The sequence below is a fragment of the Saccostrea cucullata genome, unplaced genomic scaffold (assembly GCF_032062105.1).
Source record: "Saccostrea cucullata isolate Sc308-1 unplaced genomic scaffold, CSIRO_AGI_Scuc_v1 ctg376, whole genome shotgun sequence".
Taxonomy (NCBI): domain Eukaryota; kingdom Metazoa; phylum Mollusca; class Bivalvia; order Ostreida; family Ostreidae; genus Saccostrea; species Saccostrea cuccullata.
The window spans coordinates 312107-337500 of record NW_026933720.1 but is presented as its reverse complement, the minus strand read 5'-3'; the positions used below and the strand labels follow the sequence as shown (position 1 = coordinate 337500).

At 32.9% G+C, this 25394-nt stretch overlaps 3 protein-coding genes across 3 annotated transcripts in view; 1 reads left to right on the top strand and 2 right to left on the bottom strand.

Moving 5' to 3' along the window:
* The window catches only part of LOC134239070 (uncharacterized), a 32138-nt gene extending 30790 nt beyond the window's left edge, over nt 1-1348 (top strand). Inside the window, exon 4 of the mRNA XM_062721225.1 lies at nt 942-1348. Within this exon, the coding sequence (XP_062577209.1) occupies nt 942-1276 (335 nt within the window). The 3' untranslated portion in view covers nt 1277-1348. The remainder of the gene's footprint in view (nt 1-941) is intronic.
* Nucleotides 1349-1973: 625 nt separating this feature from the next.
* Nucleotides 1974-6110, bottom strand: LOC134239097 (tetraspanin-18B-like). Its single transcript, XM_062721254.1, has 7 exons — nt 5968-6110; nt 5222-5452; nt 5003-5077; nt 4770-4877; nt 4215-4406; nt 3957-4040; nt 1974-2243 (listed from the first exon to the last, which is right to left on the bottom strand). Exons 1-7 carry the CDS (start codon nt 6025-6027, stop codon nt 2127-2129), a joined length of 867 nt encoding a protein of 288 aa, XP_062577238.1. The 5' UTR covers nt 6028-6110; the 3' UTR covers nt 1974-2126.
* Nucleotides 6111-8617: 2507 nt separating this feature from the next.
* On the bottom strand, nt 8618-15716 carry LOC134239096 (tetraspanin-9-like). The gene is made up of 8 exons (XM_062721253.1): nt 15572-15716; nt 13777-13924; nt 12617-12847; nt 11306-11380; nt 10935-11045; nt 10082-10273; nt 9250-9333; nt 8618-8918 (listed from the first exon to the last, which is right to left on the bottom strand). Exons 2-8 carry the CDS (start codon nt 13837-13839, stop codon nt 8826-8828), a joined length of 849 nt encoding a protein of 282 aa, XP_062577237.1. The 5' UTR covers nt 13840-13924; nt 15572-15716; the 3' UTR covers nt 8618-8825.
* Between the last annotated feature and the right edge of the window lie 9678 nt (nt 15717-25394).

Below are 25394 nucleotides of genomic sequence, written 5' to 3'. Positions count from 1 at the left end.
AAAATCTTCTTCTCAAGAACCACTGGGCCAGAAAAGCTGAAACTTATGTGGAAGCATCCTGGTATAGTGTAGATTCTAAATTGTTCAAATAATGACACCCAGGGGAAGGGCGGGGCCACAATGGGGAATCAAAATTTTATATAGAAATATATAGGAAAAATCTTTAAAAATTTTCTTCTCAAGAACCACTGGGCTAGAAAAAGTGAAGCTTATGTGGAAGCATTCTGGGGTAGTGTAAATTCTAAATTGTAGGAATCATGACCCCCGGGGGAAGGGCGGGGCCATTATAGGGATCAAATTTTTACATAGAAATATATTGGAAAAATCTTTGAAAATCTTCTTCTCAGGAACCACTGGGCCAATAAAGTTGAAACATATGTGCCCATGGAAGGATCATGGTGTAGATTTCAAAATGTCTAAATTATGATCAGTGGGGTAGGGTGGGGATGCACTATGTATAACAAGGGTGAAATCTGGTAAAGAACAGAATGGTCAAAGGTTCTCAGGTGAGCGATGTGGCCCATGGGCCTCTTGTCTATTTTGTAATTTCAAACTTTCATATGATATAGATTTTTATTAAATAAATGAAATTATGATTTATCAGACAATACCACAAAACTTTTTATTCCAAGGGTATGACTTTACTTTTCTTCCGAAACATAAACTTAAAAGAGTTAGTCTTTAAAAAGAAGATTAGTTAAATTTGATTAACTAATTTATTTTCTGGGCAAATCTGACAAAATTATTTTTTGTTTTAAGTGTACAAAAATATGTCCCAATCATTAATTCATATTAAAATATAAACTCAGAATGTATATTCGAACATTCTTTGATATTGCTTGATTATATTCGGTAACTGAGTTTCCTGTTTTAAGGAGATTTTCCCTATCGAATGTATTGTGTTTTTGAATGATTTATTAATATTTTTTCTTTTCTTTCAGTCGGTTTCTTTCTATTTTTGGGAGTTAAAACAGGATATGGCCTGACCCCATGTTGGAATTACACACTAGCAATGTTGATAATAAGCACAATTTTCATTCTTGTGGATTTTTTCTACTTATTGTACAGAAGTATAAGACACGGTTGCTTTCCAGCAAATGATCCTAACCAAGCAACGGGTCAGCAGGTGAACTGGGCGAATCAAGGTGTGTCAGTAATTCTGTCACAAAAAGGAATGCCTGATCAATTACCCTACCCACCACAGTCAAGAAATACTGAACTACCGATGTCTGATATTCCTAAAGCTCCCAATGCTACCATTAATTATCAGAAATAATTGATTGAATATTTGCAAAAGTTGCTATCTAGTAAGATGGTAATTGTAAAAGAAGCATTTTATACTGTCAAAGAAGAATTAAATGAAGCAACAACAATCAGTAGATTTTGTCTTCTTTGAGTTTATTCAATGAACGAGATGGTATTGTGTATTTAAAATAGTTTTCAAATGATTTTTTTAACTATTCATATAGTATTGTTTTATCAACTTGTTTGCCTTGAATGGTCCGTCTACCAGATCCTTACTTAATGCTCATGGAGGATGTTACCGGTCAAAGGGGAGGCCAACTCCTCTTAGGTACCTGACCACACTATTCCTTCATTAGATGTGTTTTGTTTAAAGTTGTTTTTTAGATCGACCACTGTTGTTATCTTTCCTTTTTATAATTAAAATCAAAATTGTATATTTAATTTGCAGCCATCATGTGAAGATTTATTTTAATATATATATATTTCAAATGAAAAATATAAGACATTTACCGAATTCATTTAATTTTTTTTTTTGAAAAACCATACTAAAATTAAACAAAAAATATAACAATTGCGCAACACTGATACAGTGAGAATATATGAATGTGCATACGTATCAAAGTTTTAAAAAGTTTTAACTATTACAATTCTGCTTAAAACGCAAAAGAAACATAGTCACCTGGGTTAGTACCTATGGTATCTTTTTAAGTGTTTCCATTTTTCTCTAGAGCAATATGCTTACAAACAACCATACGTCCACCCAATCTTATTAACAGTATATCAAAGTTCCTGAAGATTTATGTTTTTGAAGTCAAGCATCATTGTCAAAGAGATAGTATGAAGAAGGTCTTCTGTTTGAAGATTTTTTTAAAATAGATGCTTCACGCCTTTTCCTTGCCAATCTTTTTGTCTTTCGAGATGTCCTCCACTTTGTCTATTGTGGTGTCATTGTAACGGTTATTGTGGTTGTTAGATACAGCAGCCACCACTGCTAGAGCCTACATAAATAATAAAGAGATGTGTTAGATATACACATAACACGTGATTTATGTATTTATTTTCATAAATGTCGATAGCTATGCCGATTGTCACTGAACGCCACAATGAATTTTCCCCCACACATCACAAAGTTGAAAGTGATTTGAAAGTCGGGCATCAGACCCGAGGAACATTCAAGTAGGCTGGCCAAGGATAAACAATTAAGAGCGGGGAATTTTTTTGTGCCCTACACACCAAAGGGTGTAAAGGACATAGATGAAGAGATGTCAAGATTACAAGTACAGAGTACAGTCCCGTAGGAAGCAATTTCAAAGGCCCTTAAACTAAGCATCTGATTAGTAGAATTCATTTAATGTCCCTTAAACTCAAAAATAGAATAGCATATAGTTTTGATCTGTCGGCGCGTCTGTCTGTTTATTCGCAAAAACTTGAAACTTCAATGCTCATTACTTTGAGTTATAGCAATAAGATGTTTTAAACATGTAATTTTATTTCAAGCAAAGTGATCTTTTTCGGGGTGATAGGGGGAGGGGGCATATTTAACCTCTTGACCTTGGAATTTGACCCACTTTAAAAAAAAATTCTCAAACTTTAATTAACATATACCTTAGCGGTAATATTTCAACTGCTGGTCATAGAGCTTTCATACTTCACATGTATATTTCATTGTGATGAGACATTTACTTGGGTACAGAGTCTTCTTTACCTTTTGACCCTGATTTTGGAATTTCTTCTACTTTTGAAAAATTTACATTGGATATAACCTTCGTACAGTGAGTGTCAGGGGGCTCGATATTTCACAGGTGTATTTCTTGTGACAAGGTCATTCTTGCAAGTGATTAATGACAATTTTGACCCTTTAATCTTAATCGTGGAGTTTGGCCTACTTTGAAAAAAAACTACGCCATAACGTTAAATACTGTAGTTAGTGGTAGTACTTTTATATTTCATATGTGTATTTATTGTGACAAAACCTTCCCTTGAATACTATATTTTTTACCCTTTGACCTTAAAGTTTGGCCTACTTTTGAAAAGCTTTGACCTTTGCCGTAACTGCTGTTGCTAGAAAATTTATATTTTACATGAAGGCCTATAGTCCTTATGATAAGAACATTCCATTGGCATCATTTTACTTTGATTTAGACTCTTTGAACTTGAGATATACTAGAGGTTGAATTTCTTTAAAAAAAATATTTTCAAGGCTGGCACAGCGTACTAGGAATTTATGTATCACAATTTTTGTTCTTGTGAAATAGTTTTCTTTTGGGTACCACAATACCTTGGAGTTGTACTTGCATTTGAGAAACTTTAACCTTCTATCATTTGTTGTACTAGGACATCAACATGTAAAAAAGGCTCTTGTTTTCTGGGTAACTGTAAAATTGTCTTAATATAAAGACAGAACTTGAATAAAAACTTTACATTCCACGTTTTCACTAAAAGAAGAGATATTTATTTGGTTCTGTTTGGTTTTGTCTGGGCATGCTCTTCCTTTTCCTAAAGCTGAGGACACAGATTTTCTGAATTGCCTGCCAGGGTTATTATAATACTTTTCTAGCATTATCTGCATAGTAATGTTTTTGATATTTCTTTTTTAAAGTATATACTTTATAAAATTAATGCTGACTTCTAATGATAATAAATTCTTTGTCAAAATAACTAAGAGTGTAGTTTCTACATTTTGTTTAAAAGTTCTTTTTAAATGGTTTTACCTCAATCACCATGACAGTAATTCCGACGGCGATGAAAACGATATAGTAGGCACTAAGAGAATTATAAACTGCATCATAACAACCCTGAAAAACGTAGCAAAAATAAAATTTAAAACAAACTATTTCTAACTTTTGTAACAACTTATTTTTAACTCTCTTTGAAAAATCCGAAATTAGTTGTTGATTTTTAGACATGAGTTGGAAAAATACAGAAATCAAATATGATACAAAGTAAGCTTTTTGAAGATTAACATATACCGTCGTATGATAACCGGAAGTGACACTGTCCGTGCATGCTGTGTTCGTGTATGTTGAGTACGTTGATTCTGTGACTCCAGTACAACAGAATGTTGGGATTTCTTTACTTCCGGCGGCACCGGATGTTATCCAGGCTGACGTGTCAAAATCATTTGTAGTTCCAGTGACAGCATTCACTGCACAGCAAGACATCTGAAACCAACAAAGTTCTAAATATATTACAATATTGTAATAGTAACAAAGGTACTGGTTCACTTTCAACTTAAATTATGTCTATATAATTATAATAAACTTGTTTCTCTGAAAATAAACACTTGCAGAGAATTACAAAAAAATATCTAAGAAAAGTGAAATAAATGCTTTTTTGGTCTTACAATAAAAATGTGTACATACAAAAACTTATGTTTTTTTTTTGTTCAAAGTAAACTGTAGTTTTTTCTTTCTATCATTAAACATTAACATCATTACATTCAGTTCATGAAAACAGTGAAAGAAAAGTATGATAGTCGAATGATTGCATTGGTCGTCTATTTCTCTCTATCGTTGTATTCTTACCAGCATAAACATATAATTCCAGGCGGTTGAGGTCTCGCTAGTTGTTAGGTCATTAGATCCGTAATTGTTTAATAGGGACACTAGTTCTGTCTTCATCCAAGACTGTAACTGTTTGGATAATACAGAGTTATCATTAAGCTGTTAGCCCAGAACTTGTGTTTCGTAAAAAAGCAGTTCTATTCTTCTTCATTGTATATTTAACAGAAGTGTATTTGCAATTGCTTTATATTTACCTTGGCATTACTGTCGAACCACATGAAAACTGCGAACACTTTTATTAGAAAAAGAATCAGTACTATACCACCATACTGAAAAATAAGAGAAAAAATTAAAACTGTTTGACCACATTTTCATAATTCAAAGTTTATTATACGTATGAATAACTTGTATTGTTTATTTTCTTAGAGTTGCAATATGGAATAATCTATAACTTATCTATAACGCTTGCTTACTATATCAAGATATCCTGGTTTCCCTGTGCAAGCGCCACAAAGACCAAGAATACTGACTAAAATGACAAACGTCCCAACGACTATGAGTGACACACAGAGTGCGATGATCATTTCTCCGAGATTGATTCCCCCAAATGTCAGCTGCTTCATCAGTGGCAGTACTTTATCACTTACTACGTCATTATTGACCAGTACAATGACCCCTGGTACGATCAAAGCGAGGCCAAATATCTGAAAAATAATAATTTAACGCTGCAGAGCAATTCAAATTTGAATCTGTGTTTTCAACAACCCTTTTAATAGTATATCTCTAGGGTTGTGATGAATGAAATATGAAGATAACTAACAGTAAACAAGCCCAAAAGTCTGGAACAAAACACATTAATAGTAGCAAAGTACAAGTAAATACAGACTTAAAACGTCAGAGGTCGGATCAGGATAAACATAGTTTTCCCTGATAATTCTTCTAAAATTCTTCAGAAATTAATTTCTATAGGAGGAAAGAATCGAAATCAAACTATTTTTCACCAATTCATAATAAATGTTTCATTAAAGTTAACGTGGAAGAATGAAACAGCCTTGGCATCAAGAGATCTTTATAAAATATCAGATGATGAATATATTTAAATGGCTGATTCAATCGATATCACAGACTTCGCAATCGGTTTTTTTTATATACCAGCCATGTTTTATCCAATGAAAACTACACTGAATGGCACCTAACAAAGATTTTGAAACATCCTTACCAGAAAAATTACGTTGATTACTTTGAGGAAAAGGGGACCCCATTTTTCCGTGAAACACATCTTTCTTTTTATACTCCACTTCTAAAATAATTCAATAAAATGATCAATAATTAGAGTGAAGAAGAATCCAAACGATCAAAATCACTTTTCAAATCCAGCCGAATAATTATACATACTGGTATTTAAATACCTGTAATCCCCGTCAATATCTAGACCAAGAAGGTCAACATTTTGCAAGGCTTTAAAGTTCTCTGCTTTCTTCAGGACATTGTTCTTTTAGAAAATCGTGATCAGTATTTAGTTCATTGATTATCAAATAATACGAAAAACTTGCTAAGAAGTTAACGAAAATAGATACCCCCCCCCCCCCGGAAACGATAGTAACGGCTTTATTATCTTTATCAAACTCGATCAATGTATGATATTCAATATCGGAAAAGTAGAGGTTAGGGTTAGCTTTAAAAAAATTGTTTCTTTATTAAAAGATGAATAATTTGCTAAAACGTCAAAAAAGTAAAAATATGCACTTGACACCACTTATGTGTTGTTTCCATAGTTATACTACAATGCAGGGAGTGATTCCGATTGTTCTTTTTCAATCTGCGTTGCAAGATTCTAATTTTTGCAGTCTAGATATTCTAAACTTTCTTGAAGAAAAACATTTCAGGACTTTGCATAAATCAAAACAATTTTATGTAGCTACACTGCTATACCATGCCATCCATGAAAATCTAAATTTATTCTTTAAGAATAAAGTGTCATTGACTGAAGAAAAAGTCTTTTGCAGCTTTTAACAGTTTTATTGAAAGGGCTAAGTAGCTACAGAAGAAGAGCTTTTAAACAGCAGCTTTTAACAGTTTTATTGAAAGGGCTAAGTAGCTACAGAAGAAGAGCTTTTAAAAAGCATCTCATAGACAGTACAAATGAAAACTTATTGCTGCACCTAGTCACATAATAGTAATACCCTTGAAGAGTGATCCCATTTGATACACTCCTTTATATAAGGGAATCCACCAAAGTAGGCACAATAGCTATTGTCTAGTTTGCAGAAAAGTTACTCATACATAAACTAAATTGATGAGCTTTAATGCTTATGAGAGTTGGTGTTCCTTGGGCATATCATGTTTGAACTTTGTCATCAAATACAATCGATCATTAAGTCACTCGATGACTGTCGTTTTTCATACTTATTGTCAAAACATAATTAATGAACTGAATTGTCGACGGATTTTCCGTTATCTCCCGATCATGACAGGAGCACAGGACGAGTGTGACCGGTCGACAGGTGATGCTCATTCCTCCATGGCACCTGATCCCACCTCAGGTGATTTTGAGGCCCTTGTTTGCTCTGCTCCTGATTTTTATTGTTTAATGAACTCTCGAGCTTATATGATTGTATGTTATTGAACGTCACATTCGAGATATTTTTCCTCTTCAACGTATACCAGTGAAAGCCTTAAAAAATAAACTGAGCATTCAAGGGCATTATCAAGCAGTAACGGTTCTTTAATGTCCCAACACATATCGTGACATTGGATATAAGATACCACAGAGTCTGACACATCTGTTTTATACTTGGATATTTTACTTAAAAAAATTAGACGTTAATGGTTATCTAATAACCAAGCTATATGATAAATGTAATGACTTTAACTTTTCAATCGTCAGCTTCCCTTACTTATGCAGCAATATACTACCTTCATCACCTGCATACGGATTTATATATCTCAATAGATTCGATACACAAGAGCATGCTCTACGTATGAAAAAATTCTAAAACAAGGTAAATTATTGACGAATAAACAAGGTGAAGAAACACGAATATCAGCAGTCTCGTTTAAAGTCATCATTTTGTAAGTTCTTATGTCGATACAATGACCTTGTCAGCCAAATCAGTTTATCATTGAGTCAAATGCTGACTGACGTTTTTCATACTAATTGTTAGTCCATTATTTATACACTGAATTGACGACGGTTTTCCGTTATTTCCCGATCATGACAAGGAGCAAACGGCGGGTGTGACCGGTCTGCAGGGGATGCTCCCTGCTCCATGGCACCCGATCCCACTTCTAATATTTTGGAGGTTCGTGTTTGCTCTGCTCCTATATTGTATTGTTTTATGGACTTTGATATTGAATACTGTTCCTTATCTCCATATCCTTCATATAACAAGTTTTAAAGCTGTCAACCAATTAAAGGCTTAATATGATTTTCACTTCTAGCGTAAGACGTTTGGTAATGAAACAATCAACGCCAATATTCTGGTCTTAGGTTTGACGCGGCGGGAAGAATACAATGAAACTTTTGTCTCCAATCACGAATCGAACTGAAGGCCCTACTATGCACTTCAACTTTACCGATGGCCTTCAGGATGAAGAAAAAAAAATGATATATCTACTGTGTCAAATGTAAGGGTAGTTTTTTTGGAATCAGGATATTTTGTTTTAAGAAAAATCACCTTGGCTGTTTTACAGGTCTGTCTTTGCCCTGATTTGTATTGCTTAATGGACTTTTTGGGCTGGGATACTGTCATTAATGTTTAAGAAACAAAACACTGGTTAGTTTCTACTCAAAAACTGTATTGAACAAATTTTAAAGATTTTTTATTGTAAAACTAAATAATTATATATATAACCTCTTTGTTATAATTGTTAACAATTACAACAATGAATTAAAAAATATGAAATTCCTGAATAATTATTTACAGATATACAAATAGTACATATATGGCAGAAAAGCACCTAGGTTAATCCACTGAAATGCTTTATTTGGCATCACATCAGCAGAATTTCTCTTCGATTCTGTTAAGAGATGACATTTGTGGAGTCGCCATCTTTGGATTGAGTCACATGACTCTTTTATGCCTTTTCCTTATTTCTTTTTCTTCTTTGTTTCTCTTCTTGCTTTGTCTTGTAATGCATGTAGTTTGTCGCTGTAACAACAGCAAGCGCCTGAAAATAAGCAAAAAAAACTGACAAATATGTCATAATAGTGGAAGATGAGTGTTACTTAACTTACTTTCGAAAATATCTCTATATCCAAAAATCAGACGGCAATTCTTAACATCTTTTCAAAATATAAGTAGAACCAAAATATGTTTTATATGTCATATTTTAATAATAATAATTTTTGGATAACATGTTGTGTTATTTGTCGAGAAGCATAGTTAGAGCATAGTAAACAAAGTAGTTCGTCTGGTCATATTTTCGCAAATTCTCACATTTGCCGAGTGTTTTACATGACATCAGCTGTGATCGACCGACGAAGGTCACAAAAACTTACTTCTATCACCAGGATAGTTATCCCAATCACTATGAATGCTATTGAGTAGCTGTTTAGTACATTGTACACTGCATCGTAGCATCCCTAAAATAGAAGCATATATAAATAAAAATAATTACTAATTATATCTCAAATGTAAGGCCTAAATGATAGAGGAAGAACTATTTTCAGGGAGGCAAGAAGAGAAAAGACGTACATTCTCTTTGATTTAAACGATGTGGTTATGCACATCAAGCAAGTAATACATGCATGTTCAGATAATTGTGCTTTCAGTAAGATGACTTTCTGACTGAGATGCAGGGATCAATCGGATATTTTTACTGTCTTTTCTGCCGATTACGCTAAACAGTTATCATGGTTATACATACTAATATTTTAGGTACTTGTACATGTAGTATATGGTATGGTCCATAAACGCCAAGGACAACTTTTTTTTTAAAATTTCAGACCTCAAAATCATGTTGTCAAAAGTCCAAGTGCATTCAGAAAGGTCTTTTCGCAAGTCACATAAATGTAAATTATAGAATCCATATCTTCTACCACTGAAATATAATGCCGGAGTTTGAAATTCTAAAAAGTATAGACCAAATCAAATTTTGGGGTTAAGAATATGATGTTAAAAATCAGTCTATTCCGAAAGGTTATGTCGCAACTAATACACATGAGAATTACAAAAATACCATCTTTACGTTCTCAAAAGATATGATCAAGGTTAATGATTTTGAGACAACCAAACTGAAGGTCAGACTGAAAGATAGAAGGACGGATATAACTGATCTGAGCTTTGGCGAAAGCACGGGTGGCAAACCCCACGTTTTTCTCTTTCCCTTACTGTTGTGTAGTAATTAGCTGTGACGTCGACAGTACATGTTGTGTCGTTATATGTGGAGAAGGTTTCTGGTGTGACCCCCTGACAACAGAACGTGGGGATTTCTTTACTTCCGGCTGATCCACCGGTTATCCAGGGTGTCTGGTCAAAATCATTTACAGTTCCATTCAATGCATTTACAGCACAACAGGACATCTGAAAAATATATAAAACAATACATGTACTTGAAATGTTGAACAATTTTTGCAGAGATTAAAATAATCATAAGGCCATTCCAAGTTTTTTCTACGTTTAGCGTCCACCTGCGCCTTGGTTTTTGACACCCGATATAAGAAAAAACACACAACATCAGGAGTCCTGAAATTGATTAATTTAGTCGAAATCTTTTAATTTTGTCAATTCTCCAAATAATTCTGTACAGTAAGTTATATTGGGTGTATTTTAAGCATTTAATCCCTTGTTTTGCTTAAGAATAGATATTTCTTCTATTAAAGCAGTTCTGTCAGATCAAATCATTTGAAGGGCGTTATTTTTGTGACTTTTAAGCCTGTGTTTTATGTTTTGGCTTGTGTGTTTTTTTCGAATAGGTAGGTTTTTAAAAGATGGGTGGACGCTTTGGAATGGCCTAAACCACAGAACGTTGTGACATGTGGCAGCAAAAAAATTACATGTAAATAGGCAAAGAGGCGCTTGATAGCTGCAAACGAAAAATTCAATTGCAAACAAAAATTGCATGTTAGATAATGTTTTTGTTTACTTTTTGGTATTGTTTTGGAAATAATGTTTCATGTCTTAAAATTTCAAAAATAACTATTTGTGGATGGGAGCTATACAAGTAAGATGACTTCAGACTGACCGACATAAACAGGTAGTTAAACGCTGTGGAGATCTGGTCGGTGGATAAATCGTCTGCGGCGTAGTTGGACTGTAGTACTGACAGAAGCTGTGTCCTGATAAACGACTGAAGCTACAACAGGAAAATAAGAAACAAGGATGAGATAATATCCAAAATAAATATAATTCACTCTGTATCGTGAGGTTATTTTCTAAGTTAAAAAATTACAGTGCAAGATTTGTAATGAAACTATACCTTTGCACACTTCTGAAGTGAACTTTTGAAAAAAGACACACATCATCAATGAGAACTACCATACTTACTTTTGCTAAATATAATAATATTCCCTATTGTCATGTAGGAGTAAATTATATTTGATATAAGGTACTCACTTTAGCATTCATATCAAACCACAGAAATACTGCAAACAGCTTCCCAACGAACAAAATCAGAACAATGCCTGCGTACTGAAAGAAACAGAAAGCCAATAATGTTGAAAAACTCAAACCAATTCAGTATAACAGTTTATTAAAGAAATGAAAATAACATAACGATACTTTCAGTAAGTGAGCAAGAATTGCAGAAATGGGGAAATGCTTAATAATTTGCAAAAGTATTGCTTATATGTTTAAGTACTTGATTTTATTTCACAATGTGTTTCAACGATTTCTTTAATAAATCTAAAATTAAAAAATGTAATATTTTTACAATTTTGACATGGTTTAAAGATAAAATATTACTGATTTTTCTATCGTCAGAATCCTTTATACATGTATATTTGTGTAGTAATATATCCTAATCGCCTGCATATGGAGTTTTTATCCCAATTCAGTCAATAAGCAGGCGCTTGCTCTACGTACAAACAATTTCTAAAACAAGGCAGTCTATTAGCAACATTGACAAACAAGTTGATGAAATAGGGAAACAATTTTTTCATTTAAAGTCAACATTTCGCAAGTTCCATAGACGATACAATGACCTTGTCAACTAACAGAATTTTGAAATATATCGGTAAGTCGAATGCTGACTGACATTTATTTTTAACAAATTGTTACATAATAGCATAGTCGTTACTAGTCTAAAACATAAAAATATTTCAAGATTAAAAGTTGAAGAAAACGACCAGTGATCAGTCTCATATATTTAGCACAGAAAACAACTCGAGAACAAGGCAAAAACACATTCCTTGAAAACGACTAAGCATTTTTTGTGGATCGGTCGCACCTGTCTTGAGCCCTGATTATTGATCAGATGGGAATAGTGATTTGTACCCAAATTAAGTATAAAACAATGACCTAGCACTAGATTTAAAATCAGTCAAAATTTGACCGAATAATAGGTTACAATTAAAATGTCATTTTGCGAAAACATTTTTAAAAAACTGAATTATACAAAGATAGTAGAAACTTTGTTAAATCAACCTATTTGTAAGTAGCTTGCCCTATTTTAAAAACTGATCGTTCTCAGAGATGCTCCTGCACACCGAATTCTTTGAAAGACATGAACTCTATATGTAGGTGATGTTGGAGTTCTACAACATAAGTATGGGAAGCTGACGACGAAAATGTAGAAACCATCACTTTTGACATATAATTTATTTCTTAATTGGCCATTATCCTGTAAAGTCAGTTCAAATATTAGATAGAAGTGACAGTCTTTAAGAAGACACATCTGTAAAGCATAAATATCTAACTTATACGTACAATGTCCAGACAGGCTGGTCTGTTACAAAAGGCTCCAATGGCGCCCAGGCTGGCTATGATGAGAACGATTGCGCCCACCACTATAAGAGACACAGACAGACTTGTGGCCACGTCCCCCAGGTTATACCCTCCGTACGTCAGCTGTTTCATCAGGGGGAGGATGTTATCGTTGATCAGGTCAACATTTGCCAGTACCATGATCCCGGGTATGATAAGGGCCAGGGAGAAGATCTGACAAAAAGCATGGATTCTATAAAGTACTATCATATGAATAAACGATAAGAAGAAAATAAAGATTTAAAGAAAGAGTTTACTGCTTATTTGAGAAAATATTTCTTTACATGTTTTAGAACATTCAGTAAAGCTTCATTCTATGATTTATTTCAAAACAAAGGCTCCAAGCATGATTATATTCTTAATGTTTATTCATTCAAACATGTAACACATTTGAAAATCTTGTTAATTTTCACTTCTCGGAACTATATAATGCAAACAAACCTGTACTGAAATATTTTCAAGTTAAATATTTTTGCATGTCATCAAGATCTTAAAGAAAATCATTTATATGTTGTTGTTTTTTCTCCGAGTTGACAATATACATAAACATTGTTGAATTACATATATGATTTATAAGTTTTATTCGTAAATTACTTTATAGAGTAATATTCATAATTGATATGATATACTCAGTAGTTTCATAAAATTATACTTGTTATGCACAGATCTGAATATGTGTAAATGGTTTTATAATTTAACAATTAAAGTGCACTCATCAAAAACATTTACAATGGAAAATACAACAAAATGTTTGATGACATGCATGTTGAATGCACTTGTGAATACTTACAATAGCAAAACAATTTGTCAACTTTTTTTTTTAAAAAATTCAGCGATCAACTTTCTTTTAAATTTAACTGTATTGACAAGAGAATATTTATATAAAGTTTATTTTTTTCATAATCAAAAAATAAGCGTAATTTTTATGTGGAAAGATTTTTCTACCATTGCTGATTCTGATGTTCAAAGGTTCTGACAATACCTCAAAATCATTTTAAAATTGCCTCTACCATGAAACCTTGGTTACTTATCTCGATATAACTCTACAACAGAATTAGGACTATAGTTTCCCCATACTCTACCTCTCTTTTTTTTAAACTTACTATAAAGATGACGTTGATGACCTTCAGGAATATAGGGCCCCATTTTTCATCGGAACACACCATGATGACAGGTGCCTTATGAACACCTTGCTTGGTATATCCTCACTTCTACTGTGTATTCGAGACTACCAGGATTTGTTCCTCAAAACTGAATAAAAACATAAAAAACACTGTAGAGATAAGCCGGAGGTGGTTTCTCCCCCAAGGCCCCTGATCCCAACTCTGGAATTTAAGGAGCGTGTTTTATACCCTCTTCATAGATTTGTTTGTTTTAGGGATTTTTCGAGATATCACTTCTTTGTTATCCTAATCTTAGTCATTCACAAAAATTAATTCTGTTGGTGGTTATGTTAGGTTATCTGAAAACATTTATCTATATTTACAAGATCTAATAAAAGAACTATAGTGAATCTACAGTGAATATAGTGCACTTTGTAAGAATAAGTGTATCTTGACTAATATCACATTTTAGAACTGCATTCCTGTTGACAACACCTGATCCCACCTCTGATGTTTTGGAAGTCCGTGTTTGCTCTGCTCCTATTTTGTAATGTTTCATGGACTTTTGATCTTGAATACTGTTCGTTATCTCCGTACGTTTTATTTCATGATCTTGTACTGTAGTGATGCCTCTTGAAGCTAAAAATTATTCCTCAATGAATCATACAAATATCTGTATAACTTTTTATAATTTTTGTGATGAAAGAGTGAGCATTTACATGTACTTATACCATTATTTAATTGGTTGTAACTACTTGTTATGCTTTCCCAGATAATTTTTTAATTAAAAAATTACTTTATCATATATGTAACTTTGCTTTATCAATAACTGTGAATTATTTCCCTTCTCTCTCGTTAACATTTGTGCATGTTTCTATCAAAAAAAAAATTCTAGATACTCCCAAAGGAAGGCTATTTCGATTGTTTTTGGAAAACATTTATATTAGTCTTCTAAATCTGTGGATTATTTTTATCTCTGTATTTGTCCACGTCGGTCGATTTGTGTTATTTCCTACCCCTAGTGACGTGTTAAACTGTTGTGATGTACAGTCTGTTATAATGTAATCTTCTTAAGGACAATAATGTTAGAGGGCTTTAAGCCTGACTGATTCTACTCAATACAAACGTGTTCCTTTTAAATATTTTATATATTTCATTCACGTTTTACGACCCCAAATAAACAGAAGTTGAGAAATAGCAACGGGACGGTCGTCTTAAACATGCATATTATTACGTTCAGTTCTGGTCAGGAGCCCTTTTTTCAGTGTAATTGTTTGTTTATTATATTTTATCTTTGGGGGTCATGGGAAATTAGATAGCCATGTATTCTACATTCTTAACCTTTGTTTACCTTAACAGTTTATATGTTTGAAAAAAATATGGTTGAAAAAGCTCAAATCTATATTGATTATGAAGCATTGATAATGATCCTCCTTTACTCAAACGCAAACAAAAAAACCCATAAAGGTTACATCTGCCTTTAAATTAATGAGTAAAATTAAAGCTCTTTTAGAAAAAATGTGGAAATTGATACATCACTATTCGAAGTAGTCCAAGCGGGCTTTTGGAAGACAATTTCCTTACTTCCTTTTTGATCAGAGAGCAAAATATTATCTTGACTCTAATGAGAACGTAAAAATAAGAACAATAGCTATTCCTGACTTTGTTAGTAACTCACTTTGTTAATAAATCGATTTATTTTCTACATGATGACGTAGAGAAAAGAATGTCGATATCTGGACGTCAGAAAGCTGAAACTAGAGATAATATTATCTTTTTCTTGAGTTTCTCCTACCTTGTATGGCGTCCACAGAATCCTCAGAAATTCTATTTAGAAGGATGTTTTACGTGGATAGTTTATAAATAGATCATAGAAGAGCCAGCCATTGCCGTGTCATATTATCCTTTTTTTATTTAAATACCCCAGCTTGAACGGATCCATTAGGAAAGCGAGACAACTCTAAGAGAACTTACCTGTATTCGATAATTTCATCAAACCAAAAAAAATTAATTAAGAAATTTTCACTTTATCTAAAAAATAATGATAATTATAAATAAAAAGCTTCACAGTTCCAATGAAAAAAGTATTTTCAAATGTGTAATGTCACTTAGAGTAATTTATTATTACAAGATATATATAAATCATTGATGTAATCACACCAAGTCCGTACAAACGCAAATGCTTTTCACTCCAGTTTTTGTAAAAAGTTTTAATAGTTTCAATAGACGGATGAAGAAAAGGAACACGTTTTAAAAAATAATCATAGATGAAATAATCTATTATAATTTGAAAATTATGAGCCCGATGCATTGCTCATCTATAAGGAATAAACTTATTCAAATGTTTTAAAAGCAAAGGCATAACAATTGGTAAAAAACACATTAGTCAAAATACGACCCAACAATATATTGTATTTGCAAACAAAGTTATTCTATCATAATGCTGACTTTAAAAGAGGTTGCTGAAATCCATGAAACATGAACATATTTGTCAATAACAGGCCTCGATTTAAAATTGATCAGGCATACTCAGAGCATTCTCTTATCTTATCTTATACTTACATTATAATTAAGGAATAACTGTCTTATTTTTCGAATTCATGATATAATCAATGGATTGGCTTGTGTGATAATTTATAAACCGCGAAGCGTTTATAAAAATTATCACACAAGCCAATTTTGTTATCATCTTCATGAATTCGAAAAATTACAGTTATTCCTTATATTTAATTTCTGTTGATTCCGCCAATCCACAGGCTCCAAGCCTGCTTCTCTCTATGTGTTGTCCCGCCCTGCACGTGGTTTTTTTTGGAACCGCGCCAAAACATTCATGAGGAAATCAATTACATTTACAATTGGTAATTTTATCTCGGACAAAGACATTGGAAATGTAAATATTTAGTTATAGAACATTATAATTTGGATAATTTAAACACCATATGCAGGTGATAGAAAAAGATTGCAACATAGGTAAGAAAAAACGAAAATAGAAAAATCGAAGTCATATCGTCTGCAGTGCAGTTTAAATGTTAGTTGGCCCTAATCGTTCAAAGTCATTTCAGTCCAAATATGAAACATTTGGCAGACTCTGTGGTGTCTTTTGAGATACTCCGAGTCAGTATAAGAATTGAAGCAACTATTGGTAATTAAAAAAAACGATGTAGATAGTTCCTAATGTCGAGTTGAAGGCACAGTGTTTTTCTACTATTTTGTAGAAGTTTTTGAATACAGATTGCTTCATATGAACATAAAAATAAGTCAACTTATAAAGAAACACAATTTGTTTCCATGAAAATTCCAGTGATGCTTTCGAAGACCTGTTGTCAATGAGGAAAAGCATCCTTATAGAATCAACTTCAGAAAACAAGTGTCGAATAGGCGTTATTTTTACCAAATTAATTTCTTCATGACCAATCGCAAAATGTGGCAATTTTCAATACAATACAATATTGTATGGTATTGTATTGTGTTGTATTGTAAAGTCGATTTTAATGTTTACTGATTTCAGAAAAATTAAGTGATTTTGAATTTTCCTAAAGTACTTAGGGGATCACGGTTGATTTTCACCAATCCTAGAATTTGTTGTGGGAGAGTAGTCTGAAGTTTCTCCTTTACAGCTTTTAAAATTTTTTTAGGAGTAAAGATGCTTGGAAGGGTATTGCTGGGTCCAGCAATATATCTTTGTAAAGATTTTTATGAAGTTTGGACTGGTAAAAGTAGTAAACACTGAAATTTTATTTGAAGTTCTTCAAATGAAGTGGAATTAAGTATATTTTAGTTGGAATTCCGGTCTGGAAATCCAGTGTAGAATAAAAACCAAGTTCTTTACAAAGAAGATATTGTTACAAGCCTTTGTCTGCTGAAATCATAACATATTGTTCGTGTTAGACTTTCAAATTCTCTTACCACCTAAAATGTAGTGAAAACATGAAGATAAATGATTCACATATCACCATTTAACTTTAATTTTATTACAGTTACTCTATAACTATGTTTTTAAATTAATTATCTGTGTTTAATGATGACCTACACATGTATGTCTTATCCATATCTAATTATGATTAGATACAAACCTTATCTCAAAACATACCATTTACTTATCAGTATTGCTTTTTTCTGTTATTGCATTTCATTGTACAAGAAATCGTATAAGTCAAACATTTTAATTTGATACCATAATTTTAAAAAATATCAACAAGGCAAATGTGATATAGGATCGAAATATATTCATATAAGAGTGATTAAATAATACATGTAAATAACTTAAACAAACAAAATTATATTTTACCTCAGCAATAATAGTTATAGTCATTTTCTTGCCTTTAATCATTATTTGTAAATATAAACATTGGAGACATCGTGATAAGTATTTACATGCAAGATGGATCGTCCTGGTCAGTGCTTCCGCATCAAGTTTACATCCGTTAATTACTAATCATTCTAATATAACATGAATGGTTTTTTTAAAGTACGGTTTGTGTATTTAAGGAAAAGACCCAAGGGGCTTAATTATAACCTGAAAATTATTCAACACGGTAAAAGATGCATAAAAGAAATAGGATAAAACAAAAACTGATAGATAAAGATACCCGGTATTTAGCTCAATGTCAAGAGAAATATGATACATGTAATCATAGATTGGTAAAATGGTTTATTTTGTATTCAATAGAAAATCATGTTCAGTATATCAATGTATTTGTTGTATTTTCCAGTGCTGAAATACTCACTTTTACTAAATAATTGATATAAGAGAGCCCCGTCCACTATCTAAACTTCTAACCCAGAGGCATAAAACACGGGAACTTCCCGAGACGGGATAAGGTGCCTAGGAGGAGGAAGCATCCCCTGTTTACGGGACACACTCGCCGTGAGCCCTGTGTATTGATCAGGAGACGTGTAATTCACTGATAAGTTAATGATACAAAGTTATGTAACAAGTCAGCTTAAATACGACCCAGTTATATGACACATTATCTAATAAGGTCATTTTACGAAATGCCGACTTTAAAAAAGGTTGTTAGATTATCATTAACATCTTGTTCCTGTAAAATATCCAAATATAAAACGCACGTGTCAGACTCTGTGGTATCTTTTATCTCAAGCTCACCAGGATATATCCTATCGACATAAAAATGGAAATAACTATTGTTTCTTGACAATACTTCTTCGATATATGTAAATGTCGAGTTCAAGGCCACAGCAAGTGTTTTCTTCTTTTCGCGTGTAAGATTTTTAACAAATTCTGCTTCATATGAATACAAAAATTGGTCTGCTAGTAACGGGGCGCAATTGATATCCAGTGGAATTACAAATGATTGCTGGAAGACCTGGCCTGGGGGCCATAAAAATAAGGTGAGCCCACTTTTGATCTCAGTCTCACTTTTCCACTATATATTCCTTTGATAAAAGTGAGACTGAGATCAAAAGTGAGCTCATCTAAGTTTTATGGCCCCCAGGCCTGGTCTCCAAAAAACGTCACACTAGTAGATATATACATTGTCAATTAGAAGCTCGAGCATCTTTTTAATATCAACTCCAGAGTACACTCCGTACTTGTGTGTACGATGAAAATGGTTTTTTAACAAAATATTTTGCAAATAATCAATGACAAGGAAAATAAACTTAAGAGATCGATTGTTATTGAAAAAGCAGTTGTCATTGATCTCAAAAAGCATGGACTATAATTTATCATCGGGCATGGTTGTATATAAAGTTGAAAAGCCGCTAGTTTTTATGCTGTTGTATTTGGTAAATTTTTGTGATTTTAAAATTGTATTGGATTTTTGAAGTATCCACATCTGGTTTACGCTACTTCTCAAATATATTGTTGCAAGTAATCCTGAAGTTTCTCCTTCACTTCTTTATTTTAGTGAGGAGTAAAGAAAGGGGATTGGTAGAACATTTACTAGAACCCGCTATGTATCTTTGTTTGTAAGAATTTTTATGAAGTTTCGGAACCCAGTTTAGATATGGTAATTCAAATTCATTTTGGTTGTTGGAAATATAAAAAATATTCAAAGCTGACATGTGGTATGGTTTTGAAGAATTTCCTCCTTAAAAGGGGAGCAATCAGTATAGGTTGGATTAACACCTGTAAAATTAAATCCGAGTTCCTCCGTCTAAAATTAAATTTATATAATATGAATATTGATTTGAAAAAAAAAAATACCACAGAGTTCCATATTTGCTTCAAATTTAAATACTTTACTATAAAGAGATGTTAATGATACTATAACAACAAAATTTTATGATAAACGTGATGACTTTAATTTTTCTATCGTCAACTTCCATAATTTGTGTAACATTATACTCGTATATGTACCTATCACCTGCATAAAGTTTTTTTTTCAAGTTGATTCGATATGCAAGTACGTACACGCTCTATGTACGAATGATTTCTCAAACGAGAAAAGCTTTTTACAAACAAGTTGAAAAATCAAAGATATCAACGGCTTTGTTTAATTAAAGGCTTGACTTCATAAGTTCTATGGTCGATATAATGACCTTTTCAGTAAGTACAGCCTATCGATTGAAGTAAGTCAAATGCTAATTGACGTTTTTAATATCAATTGTTCGGCCATTATAAACACACAACATGTCTGCGGAGTTTTCCTATTCCTGATCAAGACAAGCAGCTCACGTTGGGTGTGACCTGTCAGTAGGGGATGTTCACTCCTCCATGGCACTTAATCCCACCTCTAATGTTTAAAAGGACGGTGTTTGCTCGGCACCCGATTTCTATTTTATATTTGAATTTGACTTTTGAATTTGAATGCTGTTCGTAACCTTGAAATAAATTAAGTTTATAAAGTATGCAAGAAGGATATGGAGATAACGGACAGTATTCAATATCAAAGTCCAGAAACACAATACAAAATAGGAGCAGAGCAAACACGAACCTCCGAAACATCAGAGGTGGGATCAGGTCCCAAAAGTTTTTACTTTAGGTCAATAGAGCCCTCGTTAATTCCAGAACCCATAGGCAAGGGGCTTAGAATTACAAAATTGTTGCAGAGAACACAATGCTTATATTATAATTACAATCTTTTAAGAAGTGTACTGCTTTAAAAATGTAAATGGAAGTGATTCAGATATTCCACAGAAGAGTCCAAAAATGTTGCAATGTTACACACAATACACAACTGACGGCGCACGAAACTATGCGGTAGTAAGTTGCAATCGAAAAGGCCATTGAGGAATAAAGAATCGTTTATGTGTCAGCACTTACTGTGACATGGAACCTCAGTTTATACGGTTTCATTGTATGATACTATCTACATATTGCCCTCTACAAAAATTTGAATTTTTCAATTTAAATTTGTAATTGAAAAATTCAAAGTTTTGTAGAGGACAGTACCCTTGAGATTCGAACCGGCAACATAAGTATTAACCACAGGCACTTGACGTAACATAGTTTTCTTATGAAAAAAATAATGCTAGAAACTTTATACCTAATAATGGGGCTATTATTATGCATCCGGATCGATAGATCCGGGGCGTATATTGTTTTTGTCTTGTCTGTCTGTTTATCTGTTTGTTTGTCTGCAAACTTTAACCTTCGCCATAACTTTTGAACCATGAATGAAAGAGACTTCATATTTGGTTTGCATACTCCACTAATTAAGCTCTTTCAAATGACATCAAGATCAATTACCTTGTGACCTTGACTGTGGCCTATATGCTAAAAATAACTTCTTCTTCTTTTTTTTTTTTTTTTACAAATTTTAACCTTCGCCATAACTTTTGAACCATGAGAGATAGAGATTTCATATTAAGTATGCATACTCCACTAATCAAGTTCTTTCAAATGACACCAAGGTCAATGACCTTGTGACCTTGACTGTGACCTATATGCTAAAATTAGCTTTTATCGACCTTTGTTGCCGCCGAGCGCATAGTGTTTCACAAACACATCTTGTTTTTTTTCTACTTTTAACTACTCAACTGCGACAACTTCATTAATTTTGTGCCTTGCATAATAAACGTTCTTGAAATATAATGTTCAAAAATTTCACGAATGTTTATTATCGATAAATCTTAAATGATTACGCGTAACTCCCATGTAAATCTGTTATTTCTAGCTGCTGAACAATTATTAAGATTTTGTGCTGTTCAAATTAAAAGACAAGTCTATTTTTGTAAGATCTATAACTCTTCCATGCAAGTTGTATTCATTCTAAATAAAACTATCTGAATTTTATTTTCTAAAACTTTAATTTTATGTTGGGAGCCCGGGGACTAAAATTTAACGTAGATTGTTTAATTTGGCAAAGATAGGAAAATACGAAATGTTTAATTTCACACTGTCGTATGATGTTTGAGTAACAAAATTAATCTTCTTCCCAAGTAAATGGCATAATGGCTGATTAAGTAATTCTTACCTAGAAACTGGATCTTTCATTTAGACCATTGTCTGTCTAGCTAGAAAACAGGACTGCTAAGTAGCATTTTTATGCGCCCGGATCGATAGATAGATCCGGGGCGTATATTGTTTTTGTCCTGTCTATCTGTTTGTTTGTTTGTTTGTCTGTAAACATTAACCTTTGCCATAACTTTTGAACCATGAAAGATAGAAACTTCATATTTTGTATGCATACTCGAATTTATTAAGTTCTTTCAAATGACACCAAGGTCAATGACTTTGTGACCTTGACTGTGGCCTATATACTAAAAATAACTTTTTCTGCAAACTTTAACCTTCGCCATAACTTTTGAACCATGAAAGATAGAGACTTTATATTTGGTATGCTTACTCCACTAATCAGGTTCTTTCAAATGACACCAAGGTCAATGACCTTGTGACTTTGATTGTGACCTATGTGCTAAAATAGCTTTTTTAAAACCCTCACCATAATTTTTGAACCATGAGAGATAGAGATTTCATATTTGGTTTGCTTACTACACTAATCAAGTTCTTTCAAATGACACCAAGGTCAATGACCTTGTGACCTTGACTGTGACCTATATGCTAAAAATAGCTTTTTTCGAACTTTGTTGCCGCCGGGCGCATCGTGTTTCACAAACACATCTTGTTTAATTGTGAAACTGTTGGTATTTTACTTTCAAACCCATTTTTCAAAAAAATATTTTTTGATAGGCCTACTTCCAAAGAAAGATTTATGGGCGTATGTTATTTTAGCATGCTTTTAGTTTGAGTCAATTAAGAAAATTCCGATACTGTCCCCTCTTTCGCGAAAAAGGGGGGAAATCAAATCTCATTCGTCTGTCAGTCTGTCCGTCTTGGTCATAACTATTGAATGAGAAGAGATAACTAAAGGCTTTTATATTTCATATGTACATTACCTGAGACAAGACCTTTCCAAATCTACTATAACTTTTACCCCTTGACCTTGAAGTTTGACCTACTTTTCAAAAACATTTAAATATTCCTTTAAATTTTGATCATGGTTTTTGGAAGAGAAAAGGGTTTTCATATTATACATAATTATGTACATGTATATTACCTGTGACAAAGTCTTTCTAAATATCCAACGATTTCTGAACCTGTGTCCTTGACAATGAAGTTTTCATTTGTTTTCAAATATATTATCTTTCCTAACATTTCTTGATAGAAAAGCGATGGGGCTTTCATATTGCCATGTGTATTACCTAAAAGAAGATGTTTCCAAGCATGCATTGATTTTTTCAATTCTTGTCCTTTATGTTTGACGTAATTTTCAGAAAGCTGAACTTTAGTGATTACTTTTGAATGACATATGACAGGGCATTCATATCTGACACAATATGCCACAAATGATGGCATCCCACCCACTAAGACACCAAAAGCAGGGGGGCACAATGCTTTGCTTGCTTAACTAATTAAGGTAACTGACATATATATTGCGTGTAGTACCAAAGCATATTTAAAAGCTTCGTTATATAATGCAAATAATACAAAGAAAAATTTCACTTAAATTCAAAATTAATTTTGCATCTCAAAGCTATGTGCAATTTAATTTTAAGAGAATGCATTGCTTTATATTAGTAATTTTTCTTTGGGGTTTATTATTGCTTTAATGAAAAGTTATACAATATTCAGTTCACGTTTATTCTTGAGATATATTAATGAAAAAAAGATCATGAAATGACAACAAAATGCCAAGTAGAAAGTACTGGAGTTATTACTTTAAAAAGTTTAGAAAAGGATTTACCAAAATCAACAGCTTAAAATTTACGAGTTATCAACTTTATATACAACCATTCCCACGATAAATTAAAGTCAACGCTTTTTGATATCATTGACAGCTGCTTTTTCAACAAAAATGGAACTCGTAAATTTACTTACCTTGTCATTGGTCATTTGCAAATTTATGTTGTTAAAAAAAATTCTGATTGTACACACAAGTACTCTAAAGTTTACATCAAAAAGATGCTTGAGTTTGTTGTTTTTTGGAGACCAGGTCTTCCAACAATCTATTGGAATTCTGATGTGTTCCAATTGCACCCTATTATTTGCAGAATTATTTTTGCATTCATATGAAGAAGAATTTGTGCAAAATCTTATGCGTGAAAAGAAGAAAACACTTGCTGTGGTCTTTAACTCGACATTTAGATATATCGAGGTCGTATTGTCAATTAACAATTGTAGTTTCCATTCTTATGTCGATGCGATATATCCTGGTGAGCTTAAGATAAGAAAAAATACCACAGAGTCTGACACAACTGTTTCATATTTGGATATTTTTCTTGAAAAAGACGTTAATGGTAATCTAACAACCAAGCTCTGTGATAAACGTCATGACGTTAACTTTAAATTTCTATCGTCAACTTCCCTTACTAATGCAGCAATATAATACCCTCATCACCTGCATACGGAGTTTAGATATCTCAGTTGATTCGATACGCAAGAGCATGCTCTACTTATGAACAATTTTTAAAACGAGGTAAATTATTGACAAACAAGTTGACGAAACAAGAATATCAATAGTGTCGTTGAAGTTTTAAAATCATCATTTCGTAGTTCTATGGTCGATACAATGACCCTGTCAGGAAATACAATTTATCATTGAGTCAAATGCTGACTGACATCTTTCATACTTATTGTTAGTCCATAAATTATACACTGAATTGACGACGGATTTTTTCGTTATTTCCCGATCATGACAAGGAGCACACGGCGGGTGTGACCGGTCGGCAGGGGATGCTCACTCCTTCATGGCACCGGATCCCACCTCTGATGTTTTGGAGGTCCGGGTTTGCTCTGCTCCTATTTTGAGAAATTATAGGCTCATACTATTTTTTTTTAATTCGGTTATGGGTGTGGATGGGGGTTCCATCCTTCAGGTATCAGCTGCGAGTATGTACTAATGACCATACTCCTGTCTCACGTACATCAACCCCCGTTTTAAATTCTTTTCACTGCCATTTTTTAACTGACCAGAATCGTGAACCTCGGTTATAGTGTAAGGATATACATAAACCTCTTGCTCTTACACAAGGTTTATCAAAATGAGTAAAATCAAGATTTAATTGATAGATATTTCATTAGGGAATTTATATCTAGGGTATAAGACTACAACCAAAAAGAAAAAAAAGACAGAGACAAGCATGACCAAAAAAAAAAAAAAAAAAACCAAAAACAAAACAAAACAAAACAAACCAATGTTACAGGAATTTAT

Bases quoted from the DNA above. Each gene is read 5' to 3' on its own strand.
- LOC134239097 (XM_062721254.1), bottom strand. From the start codon at position 6,027: ATGTGTTTCACGGAAAAATGGGGTCCCCTTTTCCTCAAAGTAATCAAC. The intron at 4,878-5,002 runs GTAAATATAAAG...TTATCCAAACAG, and splicing joins GGTTCGACAGTAATGCCAAG to TTACAGTCTTGGATGAAGAC. The intron at 2,244-3,956 runs GTAAAACCATTT...TTATTTATGTAG, and splicing joins TTACTGTCATGGTGATTGAG to GCTCTAGCAGTGGTGGCTGC.
- LOC134239096 (XM_062721253.1), bottom strand. From the start codon at position 13,839: ATGGTGTGTTCCGATGAAAAATGGGGCCCTATATTCCTGAAGGTCATC. The intron at 11,381-12,616 runs GTACGTATAAGT...TGTTTCTTTCAG, and splicing joins GACCAGCCTGTCTGGACATT to TACGCAGGCATTGTTCTGAT. The intron at 9,334-10,081 runs GTAAGGGAAAGA...CTTCTATTTTAG, and splicing joins CAGCTAATTACTACACAACA to GGATGCTACGATGCAGTGTA.